The 15,327-nt window shown below is 45.6% G+C and overlaps 3 protein-coding genes across 3 annotated transcripts; 2 read left to right on the top strand and 1 right to left on the bottom strand.

The window, feature by feature from the left end:
• The first annotated feature begins 480 nt into the window (after nucleotides 1–480).
• Nucleotides 481–6,098, top strand: LOC109741328 (uncharacterized). Its single transcript, XM_020300400.4, has 5 exons — nucleotides 481–919; nucleotides 2,365–2,518; nucleotides 3,389–3,612; nucleotides 5,446–5,619; nucleotides 5,728–6,098. Exons 1-5 carry the CDS (start codon nucleotides 728–730, stop codon nucleotides 5,812–5,814), a joined length of 831 nt encoding a protein of 276 aa, XP_020155989.1. The 5' UTR covers nucleotides 481–727; the 3' UTR covers nucleotides 5,815–6,098.
• Nucleotides 6,099–8,093: 1,995 nt separating this feature from the next.
• LOC109741330 (uncharacterized) lies at nucleotides 8,094–9,505 on the bottom strand. The gene is made up of 2 exons (XM_020300401.4): nucleotides 9,198–9,505; nucleotides 8,094–9,069 (listed from the first exon to the last, which is right to left on the bottom strand). Exons 1-2 carry the CDS (start codon nucleotides 9,352–9,354, stop codon nucleotides 8,342–8,344), a joined length of 885 nt encoding a protein of 294 aa, XP_020155990.1. The 5' UTR covers nucleotides 9,355–9,505; the 3' UTR covers nucleotides 8,094–8,341.
• A 1,748-nt stretch (nucleotides 9,506–11,253) lies between these two features.
• LOC109741320 (PI-PLC X domain-containing protein At5g67130) lies at nucleotides 11,254–15,041 on the top strand. The gene is made up of 8 exons (XM_020300392.4): nucleotides 11,254–11,489; nucleotides 11,749–11,871; nucleotides 11,995–12,132; nucleotides 12,219–12,317; nucleotides 12,643–12,946; nucleotides 14,108–14,331; nucleotides 14,429–14,515; nucleotides 14,673–15,041. Exons 1-8 carry the CDS (start codon nucleotides 11,412–11,414, stop codon nucleotides 14,856–14,858), a joined length of 1,239 nt encoding a protein of 412 aa, XP_020155981.1. The 5' UTR covers nucleotides 11,254–11,411; the 3' UTR covers nucleotides 14,859–15,041.
• Nucleotides 15,042–15,327: the final 286 nt, after the last annotated feature.

The raw sequence follows: 15,327 nt of genomic DNA on the forward strand, positions 1-15,327 counted from the left end.
TTTATATAGCGGCCGGGGGTGGCGTCGTGTGTACGCGTGGCGGGAGGGGGCGCGTCGCCGCACCACGCCGCCCGTGAGGAACCAATAGAAGGCTGACCGGCGGCAGCCTTGGCATTGATTACTCCCGGGAAACCGAGGCGATGTGAGGACGACGAGGCGCAGGGGTCACTGACTCGGCGGACCCGCCGTTCTTTCACGCCAAAAACGATTGCCCCGGTGTCCCCCAGCGCGCCGGGTTCGGCCTGGGTCCGCCGACGCTAGTTTCGGGTCTTATCGGCAAAAATGGGCACCTGTGAACGCGACTGGGCCGATTTTTGGGCGCCGGCGTCGAAAATGGGCCTGGGGCCTGTTGAGGACGCGGCTGGAGATGCTCTAACAAGAACCCCTGTCTCCGCCGGGGAAAAAAAATACAAGGTCTGTGGCGGTTGACGCGTGGAACCCTAGCCTCGCGTCGGATCCTCAGGCCACCAGAAGCAAGCAAAGCAGAGCACGGGCCATCGGCCTGCCCGCCCAAACGTCTCCCTTCCCTGCCCGAGTCGTCCCAGCCTTTTCCTCCGGCCTCCCCACACTACCCTCGACCGCCGACCCCCTCGGCACCCGTACAAATCCTCGCCGCCCTCCCACGAAACCCTAACCAGAACACCCTCCATCTCGCGAGGGAGGCGGCGGCGGGCGGCACGAGGAGCAGCAGCGGGAGAGGGCTGCGGCCTGCGCGGCATTGGCGGCGATGTCCGCGTCTATGTGCCGGAAGCGGGCGTCCTCCTTCTCCGAGGAACACCCCCACGCGGAGGCGTCGTCCTCACCCCCCTCCAAGCGCGCACGCTTCCGCGCAGACGGAGGCAGCCCCAAGCCGCACGGCGTCGTCGACTCCGACCTGGTGGCCGTGATCCGCGCGCGGTTCCCTTCCGTGAGGCTTGAGGTGATGCCACCCTGCTCGAATCCATTCCAAACCGGATGTGGTTGTACTTCCTTGTTTGGATTGATTGCGAGAGGAAACGTTTCGTGTGATCTGTGATGTAAATCTGTTCTTTCACTTGAAATAAGTAGTGGCTCTCGCTGATGTGGCTGTGCAAGGAGCAAGAGTCCCCACGTGCTGCTGTAGCCATCGCACTCAGGTTCTTGCCGCTGAACAAGCGTCGCATGCTTTCCAGCCCCCTGGGAGTGGGTGCTAACTGCTAAGTTCCCATTGACAAGGTTAGATGGAGTTGCAGGAACAAGATAGTTTGTTTTAGCTTGTGCTTTTAGTAATTGTGTGCCCTTTTTAATTGTTGAACTTGTTGTTTGTGATCATTTTGTGCTGAAATGGAGGTAGGATATGTGTGAGTAGATATTTTCTGCATTATGCATTGTGGGAGATTTTAGTAAGAAATATATTTGTTGGACCCTGCTCAAGCGGGAGCTACGTGCACCGGGCTGCCCTTTTTAAATATATTTGTCGTGAACATGCAACGGCTGGCAGTTCTAACAAATAATAACGTGGCACCGGCAACCTTTTCTGGGTTGGATGAACATGGTAACCGGCACCATTACAAATCCCTATTGGTTAGATGATCTTCTTCGCCTGTTTTGCACTATGAGTCTTATGCCACTTACTGTGTTTCCTGGCTTAGATAGGATGCCGTTGTTTGATTTTGCATTCATGTCATGTGTTGTCTTGTTAGCTTACGTGGGATGCTATCCTCTGATTCTTCAACTCCCCGAAATTGTTAAAAAGTGGTAACGCCATCTTGCCATAGCTAGATATTTTTACCCTTTTATTCAATTGTCCAGTGTTCAAGAAAACGTTTTTAAGCCACGCTTAAGCGCTGAGCGATGGCAAACCACTTCGCTTTGGCACTAAGCGGTGGATTAAGCGTTTTTGTAAAAAATTGGCCAGAACTTGGCTGTCATGAACTACTTCTGCTTGGCTGCTTGTGCAATAATGGCAATATGCCATTTATCCTATTACCAGTGTCTGTTCGGGAACTATTTCCTTCAGATTATGGCCACATGATCTCTATTTGAACCGAACTGCATTTGAGTTGTTATTTTGCTTGCTGTGTGAACCTGATGTGTATTTGCTACGGTGTAATGCTATTTCAACTACCTATCAGTTATGTTTCCTATTTTCCTCTGCATATATTATTTAAAAAAGTAAAAATCAGGCCAATTTAAAAAAAACGCTTGAGCGTGCTCTAAGCTGTGCCCTTCCGCTTGACTTCCGCTTTCGGCTTTTTTGAACATTGGAATTGTCACATGTGCTTATTGACGTGTTACATGGAATTCGCTAAAGTGGTATAAGTATGTCACTTTTGGGAGCTTATTGGATTTGGCAACTAAACCTACTCACTATTTGAATCCTTACGGATGCTTTTCTCATTTCAGTTCATTGAAAAGGCTCTGGAAGAATGTGAAAACGATTTGGATTCAGCAATGAAGTATTTACTTCCTCTATACTTAGAACCCACAGAATATAATGTGGATCCCGTGTATCAATCTCCCAATGAAATGTCTACTGAGGTTCAAGTGCCCAATGAAGGTAGTCTTTCATTGTAGTCTGATCCTTTATGTGATGTTGACACCATTTAATCTAAAAGAAAACCAAGTAATGCAAAAAGCTTTGCGTCTAGATGCATTAATAGAGGAAAAACAATTCTCTATAACTGTCACTCCCTAAGCACTAAACTCCGCCTGTAGTGATGCCTGGACACTGTAATCTTTGTTGCTTTGAATTAGATTTGCTTCCTCTTGGCATTGGTAGATTTTACCACACTTGTGGTCAAGCATTTTCTTCTGTCAATTATGATTGTCAGTTACTATGTTAGTATCCACTCTTCTAGCTTGTCCCAGCACTGTTTTTCCAGCAGGAGAGCTCCACATATCTGTGAAAATGGTTGAAATATTTAATGTAATGCCATGCTATTACATTCTATGACTTTGGTGAAGTACACCCCCCTTGTGCGAGAAGGTCCTGGGTTTACGCAGCCTCTCTGCATTGCACATTTGCACTATGCAGGGTAGGTCTTGCCTCGTATAATCCTTCCCAGACCTCACCTGGTGTGGAACCTTCTAGCACTGGGTCTGTCCTTTTAATGCAATATTACATTCTACCTCGGTAACTCTTCTGTTCATATTTACGTGGCTTTAAGGCTTCTGTTACTTTTAAGGAATTTACTAAAATGACCACGTTACTGTATATATGTTTTCAGCAATATGTCTTGTGCTAAGTAAAAAACACCCTGTTTAATGCAAGCAGCATGCTTTAGATAACAAATGGCTTACATAATGATTTATTCGGCCATGAGAATCGTGCATCCATGCTTTATGTTTTGATTAGAATAATTTGGGGATATCTCATTCATAAAAGCGATTATCTTAATAATGACAGCTATCTTGCTTTATGCTACAGGTATTGTAGAATGTAATAATGAAGTTCCTGCACCCATAGGAAGTGTTCCCGGTGCAGAGAACCTTCATTCAGGTATCACCCAATGGGTTGAGATTCTTATGAATGAGATGGCAAGTGCCTCTAATTCAGATGATGCAAAGGCTCGTGCGTCAAGAGTACTGGAGGCTTATGGCAAGTCCACGTCCTCTTGTATCTGTACAGAAGCAATGCAGAAATATCAGAAGGTAGTTGTATACCCCTCCCAAAGCACTTCGTAACTTGCCTGCTTGTTACCTATCTGATTTTTGATACTGTTATGGGTTTTGTGCTTTTATCCTTGTCCTTTGAATTTGGCTTCTCGAGCAATATAGGTTTGTGCTTGTAGCTTGATTCCAGTGACTGGTCGGAAACTCTATAAGTGGCTTGAGGGCCAAGTATTGGCAACCGATGGTTTGTATAGGTCCACGCCTGGTAGAAATCTTATCAGTAACTAAGACTTCCAAAATGTGTCACATATTAGTATGAACTAATGACTTTCCAAAAATGTACTTTGCATCAAACTTCCGCTTTCTGAAATGTACTATTCCATGGGACTTGCTCCCTTATTTCCACAGTTTGTTTGTTTAAATTACCTTCTCCTTGTTTTCTTTGTTGTAATTTATTTACTAGTGATTGCTAGAAATCAAACCATAGCTTTTTCATACGATGGTCTATTATATCACCAAAGAACTAGCCATGGATTGGGGTGCGTGGAAGTTAGCTATCCACGTGCCAGAACCATGACTTGCTTTCGACTTTTGAGATCTTATGGGTTTCAACTCTAGCCTATCCTAACTTGTTTGGGAATGAAAGGCTTTGTTGTTGTTGTTGGTGGTGGTGGTGGTTTTGTTCACTTCTATAGGGTAATACTTCCTCCTTTTGGGTTTACAAGGCCTGTATGTATTTTAAGATTATTTTCACCATCAGTTAGACCAAGAATATATGAATTTTGTGTCATAAAAATTATACTATGGAGACTTCTTTCGAATACTGAATACATATTCAATGGTATACTTACGACATATAATTAATACGAGTTTTTTGTTAGTCAAATTTATGGTCAAAGCTGACCTCAAAATACGTGCAGGCCTTCTAAGCCCTAAAGGAGGTAGTACCTGTTGTGTTTACTCGTAAGTTATTTGATCATGTACGTAATTTAGTTAAAAATATTGAGTGGTAAACATGATGGAAGAAATTCAAGTGCGCAGCCAAATCTTTGATTCCATTCCTTTTTGGGAGACTAAAAGCGAAGCTATGGCACGTTGTACCACTATCCTAGCTATGACCGCTATAGCTAAAGCTATTACCTTGTAAGTGTGCATGGTCCAAAAACAACCATATTGAGTGGTAAACATCATGTAATCATTTGTACACGTAAATTTAATCTAAAACGACCACATATATAACTAAATAAAATAAATTAGAAATCCTAACAATGTAGCATCCAATCTATTGTGGGTGGTTGTTTTATCACGGAGCATAGGCCGGTTGGCGACTGCTTCAAGACGACTCTCACGACACTCACGATGTTGCAACCAGAAAAAAAAATCATTGATCCAATTAGTTAAATGATGGATCCTCTTTAGTCCTTACTTGGCTAGTGTTTTTCGTTAGGCACTTATTTTTATCTTTTTCCTATAAAAACGCTATTGTAAATAGCTTCCGTGATAGCTAACATAGCTATAGCTCGGACCTCACCGCGATGCAGCAAAAAACTTGGTTTTGAAACCTTGATTCCATATGTTTCCGGACGGAGGGAGTATTTACCAGTACATGTTTCATGTCTTTGGATATTCCTGAAGGTCGATTAAGTTGACTTACCATGCAGTTCTGCTATTACAGCCCCATTACGAATACGAATAAAATATATCAATGTATGGTGGTTTAAAACATAAAGTAGGTTTATACGACCAGTTGAACAGCATTGCATCAATGTCTGCGGGTTTACATAATATGTTTACTATATTGAAAGTACGTGAAGCAAATTAGAATTTGATTGATTTTGTGCTCTCCCTGAGAAATTCTTGCTTTTCAAACAGGAAATTTTGTTGTACAAGGAACAATTTGAAGCCGTCATTAAAGAAAATACTATTCTTAAGAAAGCCGTGGCAATACAACATGAACGCCAAAAGGAGCATGAAGAGAGAAACCAGGAGCTTCAACAACTAAAGCAGTTGGTTATGCAGTACCGGGAACAAATTAGGAATCTTGAGGTCCAGTATTCTTACTGCCCTGCTGTTCCCTTTTTATCATGCCTCTGATGTACCTTGGGAACAAGGTTGTGGTAAATGATGTTTTTGTTTCTTTCCACTTGTGTACAGATAAACAACTACGCCTTGTCCATGCACCTCAGACAATCTCAGCAGGGTAACTCGATTCCAGGGCACTTTCATCGGGACATTTTGTGAAACCAGAAGCCAATACAATGTTTCCATAGCATGAGGACAAGTTGCAGGTCTTGTTGCGAGAGGCTATGTTCAACATATATCACCTATACTCAACATATTATAGGCAAGTGATACCATAGCTTTGATATATGGTGATGTATACCTTTGTAGCTCTGTATAGTGTGCTGATTGCCCTCCCGGCCGGGAGGGACGGAAAGCAGCCCAGCATGAGTCGTGCTGTTGTTTAAGAACAGACATAATGTGATAAAGTTTAAAAGAAAGGAGAAAAACACATTTGATTTTTACACAGATGTGCGGTTTTTCATTCTGTGCCGTGATCGCAAAATTTTCAGTTTTGCTCATCCTGTGACAAGGAACGTGTGGCTTTATTACTGTATAGTGTTCATCATATAACTGTTGCATGCTGTGCGTTGTTTACTTGTCTTGTTTTCAAGTTATTCAAGTATATGTAGCTGTCGGGCGGCAACATTGTAGGCGTGGCTAAAGAGATGCAAGCACCCTGTTTCACCTTTTTTTTTTTGCCTCTTTTGCATACGTGAATCTGTTGAGCCTGTTGAGTAAATACATGGTAAAAAATTGTTCTGCATGTAGTTTGGTAGGCTGCATATGAGCTAGCTGCATCAGGGAAACAATTTTTCCCTGGTGTTTGGTGGCCTGCGTTGGCTGGGCTGATGTACTACACGGTGTTTGGTTGCATGCACTAGACAATTAAAAGTTAAAATCTACACATGACATGTAGGTGGTCGCGTCCGACGTGACACACACGGAGTGGCAGCTACACATGATCCCATCGGCGACACTAGCACCATTACACGGAGTGGCAGCTACACATGATCCCATCGGCGACACTAGCACCATTTGTTGCACGGGAAGTCCACGAGAAGGGACGAAGAGAAGAGTTGAGGCAGCGGGCGGGGAGAAGTGCAGTGTGCGTGTAATGGCAACATTAGAGTAGCAGGCCGCGGGCGAGGAGTCCGAGAGAAACAACACCGGCGGTGATGGCGAACATGGCAGGCATCTGTGCAGCAAGGTTGACGATGATCAGTGAGACAGAAAAAAGCCGCTCCAAATTTCATGTCCTTTGAATGCTATTTGTTTATATTGAACTTGCTATGTTCGGTCCTTTGAATGCTACGTATACGATGATGTACCTTATGCTACTTTCATGATTTAGGGTTTCCACATGAGGGGGGCGGCTGTGGACGCAGAAACCTGACGGGTGCCGCGTTCATGGACATATAGGGACTCAAATTAGCACATCCTAATTGTTGATGGTCTTAGCATCACTAACAAGAGCTGGCAAGGTTTAATATTCACTAGCATATCCAAACTTTCTACAAATGCACATTTTGATAGTCTTTTGATTTGGTTGTAACTATTCCTGTATTTTCTCAAGGCGTCAGAGAGAGATGACGCAGTTTTTCCCTAACCTAGCCGCCACCTCGTGAAGGCGACTAGGGAGGCGATCCTCTACCTTCGATCTACACCAGCCAGGGCCAGTCCTCTCCCCCTCTGCTCTGTAGTTAGGGTTTCTTTTTGTAGGTCGTGGTGAGCCGTTGGGATGGTGGGGGCGGCACCCGAGCAAATAAATCTGCCTCAGCTCCACTCTCACACCGGCGGTGTCCTTCATGGCGGCATCTCGAAGTTGATGGCATCATGTGTTTGTCGATCCTTCATATCAGCAGCGTTAGTGTTCATGGATGGTGTTGGCGAGGCAGCGACAGCGACCCTTTCAGGTGTGTCTCCCCTTCTGCTCTCTCCATCTTACTGCGGCGTTGTCTCCGACGTCACGGTGGAGCGGGGAGGTTTTGGCGTCCTGGAGTACGCGCAAACATTTGTCTACGCGGGTGATAGCTGGAAGAAGGTGCATCCTGGGTTGGTGATTGGAGGCTGACAGTTTTGGCTTCCTCCTCCGACGTCGTAGTCATGCGGGGGTGTCAGTTCTGGAGTTCGATGGCATGTCCGGGGACATGTTGCCCTGGTCTGATTCTTTCAATGGCAATGGTTTTGCTTTAGGCAAATTACTTTGGAGGTCCGTAAAGCTGTTGATCAGTGATGGATCCGCATCCAGCTCAGGTGAAGAGGTGATCTGTCTCCTTTTTCTTGGTGGAGGGACATGCATTGGTTTTTGCGTAGGATTATCCTATCTTTTCGGTCATGTACTATCGGTGTTTGTGTGGCTTGTAACATAATTTTTATTTTATTAATGAGACATGTATTATCATGAAAAAAGAGAGAGAGATAGAAATACTGCAATTTACAAAACTACTATGAGCATATTCCTTCAAAGTGGCAACAGGAGCATATTCCATCAATTAACACGATTTCACGATGGTTCACACAACTGCCGTCGGTTCACAGATTCAGATACAATGCCCTTGTTGAAAGTAAAACCATCTGAAGCTCACCATGTATCAGCAGCAGCTTTCTCTTCTCTTCAGCATTAGCTGCAGAGAGATTCATCGACGAAACTATCCCAACAGGCTTCAGTCATCATCAAAGAAGGAGAGGCCATGGCGAGGTCCGGTCACCACGCATCATCTGCGGCTGCTCTGGCATTGGTACGCATACGCTCGAACGCCTCGGCGGGCACCGAGAGGGGCCCAGCGCGCGCCTGCCACCTCGCGCCGTGCCGCCCGGCCTTGCCGGACACGTTCTCGACGGCCTTGAGGAACTCCTTGGCCTGCGCCGGCGTGAGCACCTCCTTGACGGCGGCCTCCACGGCGCGCCACCGCAGCTTGTCGGCACGCCGCGCGGCGCGCGCCATCTTGCACACCTCCTCGGCCGCCGTCTCGGCGAACCCCTCCTTGGTCTTCTCGCACGCCAGCTTCATGGCGTAGGTGGACTGGTACTCGGCCACCTCGCCGTCCAGCGCGGCCTCGCGGGCCTGGAGGCGGCGCCTGGCGGCGGAGAGCGCCTGCGACTGACGCTCGTTGGAGGGGAGGAAGAGGTCGCCCTCGGACTCGCCTGTTCGCAGGGACGGGAACAGCGCCGGGAGGAGGGCGAGGATGCAGGACGGGCGCAGGTCGCCGCCGAGCCAGGAGAGCGCGGCGACGGCGAGCGGCGGGTCGTCCGTGCGGGCGACGAGGGCGGGGACGTCGCGCGGGCGGACGGGCGGGCCGGCGGCGAGGCGGGAGTAGCGCAGGCGGAGGCGGGCGAGATCGGCGGTGATGTCGGTGGCGGCGACGTTGTCGCTGTCGCTGGAGTCGGAGGAGAGGAGGCGGCGGTGCGCTATCGGGTCCACCGCCCCGGGCGCTGTTCGGCAAGAAACAAGAAAGACGCACACATCAGCAAGGCAAAAAAGCCAAGAAATCGGCGCCATGGACTAGAAGAGAGCCGCCATGAAATCCTTCTTGGACAAGAAAGGGAGGAGAAGCAATTACAGAAGGGGGTGAAGCAGGGGAGGCAGGAGAAGATGCCCCTGTCCTTCTTGGCGCTCTTCCCGCCGGTGCCGCTGCCGCCGCCGCGGCGGTACCCGGCGTCGTAGCCGTAGTAGTAGTCGTCGGCGTCGTCGCCCGGGAGGGGGCTCAGGAACGGCATTGCAGCGCGGTGGGTGTGTGTGACCTGCGGAGATTGGGGGTGGGAAGGTGGTTTCTGTTGGGTGCGCTGGTGGAGGCGAGTTTGAAGGTGCTCGGCCGAGACCCGTCCCGTCGGCGCTGAACGCCGGGGGAGCAACTTGTATACGATCAGCGCTTCAGGTGCGATCGCTGACCGTTAGATTGAGATTCAACAGCCACAGATTAACCGAGGTGAGAACTGGTGTTCCACTTCGCATTTTACTGATCAGAACTTGTGACCGGATACGAAAAGAGCAACGTGAACGATAGATTCATAGATTTCTGCGGTTCATGAACATAGGATGTTCATAAGATCGTACTGTGAAAGGCTAAGTGATTGTGTGTAATATAAAACCTTCATTGCGAAGAAACCCTAGCTGCCACAAAATCAATCTCCTCTTCCCTATGCTTTCAGCCGCTGCTCACTGTGGGGCGGAGGGGAGGGAAGGGGATTCTCCTTGTCTCTCGTCCTTTGTGTCGCAGTGATGTCGCTCCAACAATGATATCAGTGTCATTTTGAATAAAAGTCCTTCAATTCCAATCGTTTTTCTTGGTGCCGCGTTGCTGAGGAGCTCCAGAGTTTTTGGAGTCCCCGTTATTATTTATGGAAAATTGGTTGGTTATTTGTATTCCATGCTGGCGTGTTTTCATGTGCATCGACAACTGCAACATTATCTTTTTGGTATGATGACCCCATCGTCAGTATGCTTGGCGCGATTTGCCAACCTCCAATGTACGCGACGATCTACTATTGTGATGATTCGACGAGATTTGTTCCTCCATAGGTGTAGGTAGGTACTTCATGGTTGGATTGGATTTGTCTTGGTGTTGTCAATTGTGAGAGTGAGCTATGATGGTGTAACGGTGACAAATTTAACCGTGACTTTGACAAGAATTTTGAGACATATAGCTGTTTGTAGTTGCATCTTTGTTTAAGGTCATGTCGTGTTTATGGGCTCAATTACCTTGCATCTAGTTGTGTCCAATGTTCTATTGATATAAACTAGATTTAATTTTATATTATAAAACGTTAAAAGATTTAATACCCCTCCACGATCTTAACTCGCAACCTCCACCTATTGCGTCATGTTTGGCCCCTTTTGTTGGAGTGCATGCTTGCTAGATGGGACGCCCGCTGTTGCATCCCGATATCAGTACAACCACTCAACAGTCACATCCAAGCTGATGAACGGGCATGCCATTGTTTCTAGCGCTCAAAGTCAAGATATCTCTCTTCATGGAGAGACAGCTGGCCTCCAAACCGCTCTCTAAAGTGGTACGATGTGGCCGGTGGTGATGACTGATGACAGAGCTTGGCAGCGGGGACAGTCGTTCGATAACATTAACGAAAGGAAGAAAAGAGCGCATGAGTATGAGGAGATTATTTTGAGACTGTTATTTGCTAGTGGGGAGCGCCAATGCTCTTTGTTTCCCTATTTATTTATTTTCAAAAGTACGCCAAAAATGTGTACCATATTTTTGTGTAGGATAGAATTAGATTACAAGAGATCTAATGAAATGATGCCACAATATTCACTACATGCATCTTTGATTGAAAGATTTTGTCCAATATGAATATACTTTTTAGGATTCATTTGTCCTACACTTCATAGGAAAATGTTTTAGCTCACTCCAAGCTCATGTGAAGTTTCCTGCCCCTTCGATTCATATTATCTGTCGCTAAAATAGGAATGTATTTCAATGCTACATACATCTGTTTGAGGGACATGTAATATGGATTGGAGGAAGTATGTTTCCTTAAATCATGTACGTAAATTATAATAACCACCATTGCTTGCTGCTGTCGGTTAATTCTGTAAAGAAAAGGACCGGGGGATCCTACCAAGAAAACAAAACGAAAAGAAAAACAAAGGGAAAGCGTGTTGACGATTTGACCCCTCCTCCGGCGCTGTCCCTCGAAAATAAAGAAAAAAAGAAAGAGAAAAAGGGCAACCATGTAGTGTTTCCCCTCCTTTCCCTTCTCGCAGCAGCAGATCACTAAGCTCACTCCATGGTGGAGAGAGTGGTTGGTGGCCACTAATGGCGCGCCTCTCCCGTCGCCGCTTCCTCCTCTCGCTCCACGTCGCGCTGCTCCTGCTAGTCCCCTGCTCCTGCCAGGTACCCGATTCGTCAGTCCGATCCTCTCCACGGTTCCGATTCTTGCGTGTTACCTACCTGCTGTGTCCCCCATCAAGTTCTTGTCCAGTTCGATCTGACCCTTGCTGCCTATAATCCTGATGGCATGAGCATACTGTTCTTTTCTCCTTCTTCTGCGAGAGTGATACATGAACTGAATTTATCTCTCAGTGTCTGTTTCTTCGTAAAAGTTGTGCGATCTTTGAGGGAGCCTGAATTTACTGGTGGGTCTTTTTTGCAGGTCGGGGATTCGTGCTCGGCGGCCCGCGACTGCGGGGTGGGCCTCTACTGCGGCGATTGCGCCGCCGCCGGCAGGACGCGGCCGTCCTGCATCAGGGACCTGGCCATCCAACCCACCACCATCGTAATCTCTCTCTTGCATTCCCTTGAGCGCTAGCTTGTAGTACTATTACTCTGTCTGTGTTGGGCAATTACTCATCTCTTTTGTTCTTCAACCATGGGATGGGGCATGCTTGTGTTTGCCCAGGTGAAGGGGCTGCCCTTTAACAGATACTCATGGCTGGTGACCCATAATTCATTCTCCATCGTCGGCGAGCCGTCACGCACCGGAGTTGAGAGGGTTACGTTTTACAACCAGGAAGACACTGTCACCAACCAACTGAGGGTAACTGCACCTGAATGGCTCGCGATTTTATAGGATGGGTGTTTTAGTTTTCTTTTTTTGTTTCTTTGATATAATGGTGTGTGCAGAATGGAGTGAGGGGATTGATGCTGGATATGTATGACTTCGGCGGTGATGTCTGGCTCTGCCACTCCTTGCAAGGGCAATGCTACAACTTCACCGCTTTTGTAAGTTCAGTTCTTTGCAGATACCAAACTATTTGACATTTCATTGTTAGTTAAGCCACCTCAAAATCAAATGAAGCTCGCTTATAATACTCCGTCAACTCGTATGTTAAATTCATGAACACGATGAACACGAAGACTTGTGTTGTTTTGGCGCTCTTATGATTCTATTGTGGATAATATTGTTTCAGTGTGGTGACCAATTGGAACTAAAGAACGTGGGGAATGGAAGTTAATTGATTCCTTTCTGAATTCATCACTAACCTTGCGAGATGTATAGCTGTTAAGGCGACCGGACTTCTAATGTTCAAATGCAATGTGATTCTAGGAACCAGCAATTGACACGTTGAAAGAGGTGGAAGCATTTCTATCTGAGAACCCCACAGAGATTGTTACAATATTCATCGAGGACTACGTACATGCACCGATGAGATTGAGCAAACTGTTTACTGCTGCTGACTTGATGAAGTATTGGTACCCTATCTCAGAAATGCCAACTAGCGGGCAGGAGTGGCCCACTGTCACAGATATGGTCGCAAAGAACCACAGGTTGCTTGTGTTTACTTCCGATGCTTCAAAGGAGTCTAGCGAAGGAATAGCTTACCAGTGGAGTTATTTGCTGGAGAATGAGTGTAAGTATGGCTTTCTGGGCTTCAGTGAGAAAAACAGAGGTTCTATCGATTCTAGGTAGTGCTAGCTATACCACAATTTGCAAATCTAAAACCCAAAATACAATGTTCTTGGCTTTCTATGTCTTGAGATAGCCTACCCCCAACTTGTTTTGGACTAAAGGCTTTGTTGTTGTTGTTTCTTTATCTTGAGAACCTTGTTTAACATCCATTTTGCCTTTCAACTTCCAATATACTGGGCCATGAGATTCTTGTGTGATTAATTTACTCCAGAGATGACTATGAGCTGAACATATCAATGTTGTCATCGCTCATCGGTACCTAATTACCTTAAAGAATGCATAGTCAACCACTTGAACACGAAAGTTTATATTATGGTTTGAGAATAACTATTCTACATAAAGGAGCAACTATGTAAATACATCTGAAGCAAACGCGAGACTATATTTGTCGGTCGGATTATTTTTAATTTGTTGCTTCTTCACTAATAGTGAAGTATGAGCGGTGTGGTAGCTGCAGCATCTAATTATGAAGCATGCAAAGCTGAAGTACCAGAGCATTTTATTTAGTTTAGGAATTGATAAACATACTGTTGGCTGCTTTGACTGGTTTTGGCCAGGGTATGGACTAGTTTTCAATCCATGGAGAGTTGATCCATCATATATGTATTATCAAACTCATGTGCTAGTTGTCCTTTCTGGGATATTCTATTTTTTTTACTCATGTGCTAGTTACGCAACAAGAGAAGGGATCAACCCTCCCTTGAGTGATCCACATGATCCCAGCATACCATTAGATGCTTGATGAATTAAGAAGCACCTCAATTGTTTTCGAAAAATATTCATGCTGTTTTGGTGCTTAAACCAATAAAAAGATTTCACCACAATTGAATGTTTTATATCCTACCGTATCAGAATATACATTATATGATCAGTATTTGCTTCTTAAAACATTGATCCGGAGTTATTTTTTATGCAAGATTTGTGTTCTCCTACAAATTTGCTCTCATAGGAGTTTTATACTGGTAGTCGTGTGGATATATCACTCAACTTGCACTTGATTCTAATTGATTTATCTTGAGCACTCTACTAATTTTCTCTGAGCACAGATATAGTAGCTTTTATTTCATTCATGTTTACATTTTATTTCCCGTGATCATGACAGCTGGAGATCCGGGTATTGACCCTAGCGCTTGTCCAAACAGAAAGGAATCACAGCCACTAAACTCAAGATCTGCGTCTCTATTTATGCAAAATTATTTCCCCACAATTCCTGTTGAGAGTGAAGCATGCAAAGAGAATTCTGTTGGACTACCTCAGATGGTCCAAACTTGCTATGCTGCAGCTGGAAATAGAATCCCGAACTTCATAGCTGTGAATTTTTACATGGTAATATAATACTTTATGCCCAGTTCAGACAAATACAAACAAGATATATCTGGCATCGAATGTAAGTATGGAACTGTTCTTAATGTGACATGTGCAGCGAAGCGATGGTGGTGGTGTTTTTGATGTTCAGGACAGAATCAACGGCCTTACGCTATGTGGTTGCAACACCATTGCTGCTTGCCAGGTAATTGTGAAGACATGAATATTCTGCTAACAAAAAACTGTAGTCCCAGAATTTCGTGTAAACACCATTCCTATTCTGGGCATACATTTATTCTTCACCATTTACACTTTAAATGCCATATTGTTGTTATGGAAGTTTCATGAAGAAATGTTTGCAGGCTGGGGCACCAGCGGGCGCATGCAAGAACACTGGAGCACCTAATCGAACTACCTCTTCTGTAAACGGGAACGTCTATTCAGGAACTGTAGAATTCAAGACTTCTGCTTCAAGGGCCAGCAGTACTTCCACCTGGAGCAACTTGGTTATTTCGCTAAGTCTTGCTTTGATTCTTAAGCCATTTTGAACCTTCGGGCTTTGGTTTATGTGTCTTTGTGGGTTTGTGAGCTGTCCTTTTCTTCTTTCATACCGGCGTATGTGTGTTGTCATGTTGCTTCCGTGATGGGATGATGGTCAGCAGCTTGCTACCTCTCTAGGCTATATTCAGAGAAATAGATAATGAGTTTGGGCTCAGCGTGGATAGAACAAATAGTGTGCAATGCAATGCTAGCACTCTTTACTTTTTTTTTATTTGTCCCCCTCGCGAAGTAGTACAAAGAAAATGATTGAATTATTCTCGCATGGGTAAATTATCAAAACAAAGTTGTGTGGTGTCGAGTCCTACAAAGTGCCATTAAGAAAATTCAGTGAAACAGAAGTAGTTTTCCTGTTACATGGCTTATAAAAAACAAATGCTTGGAGCTTTCCTTTGGAAGTTTCAGAGCCGTAGAAGTTGTGCAGGAATTGTTGAATAGTGACGTGTCGACGGATAACAC

Source organism: Aegilops tauschii, chromosome 5 (genome assembly GCF_002575655.3).
Source record: "Aegilops tauschii subsp. strangulata cultivar AL8/78 chromosome 5, Aet v6.0, whole genome shotgun sequence".
NCBI lineage: Eukaryota > Viridiplantae > Streptophyta > Magnoliopsida > Poales > Poaceae > Aegilops > Aegilops tauschii.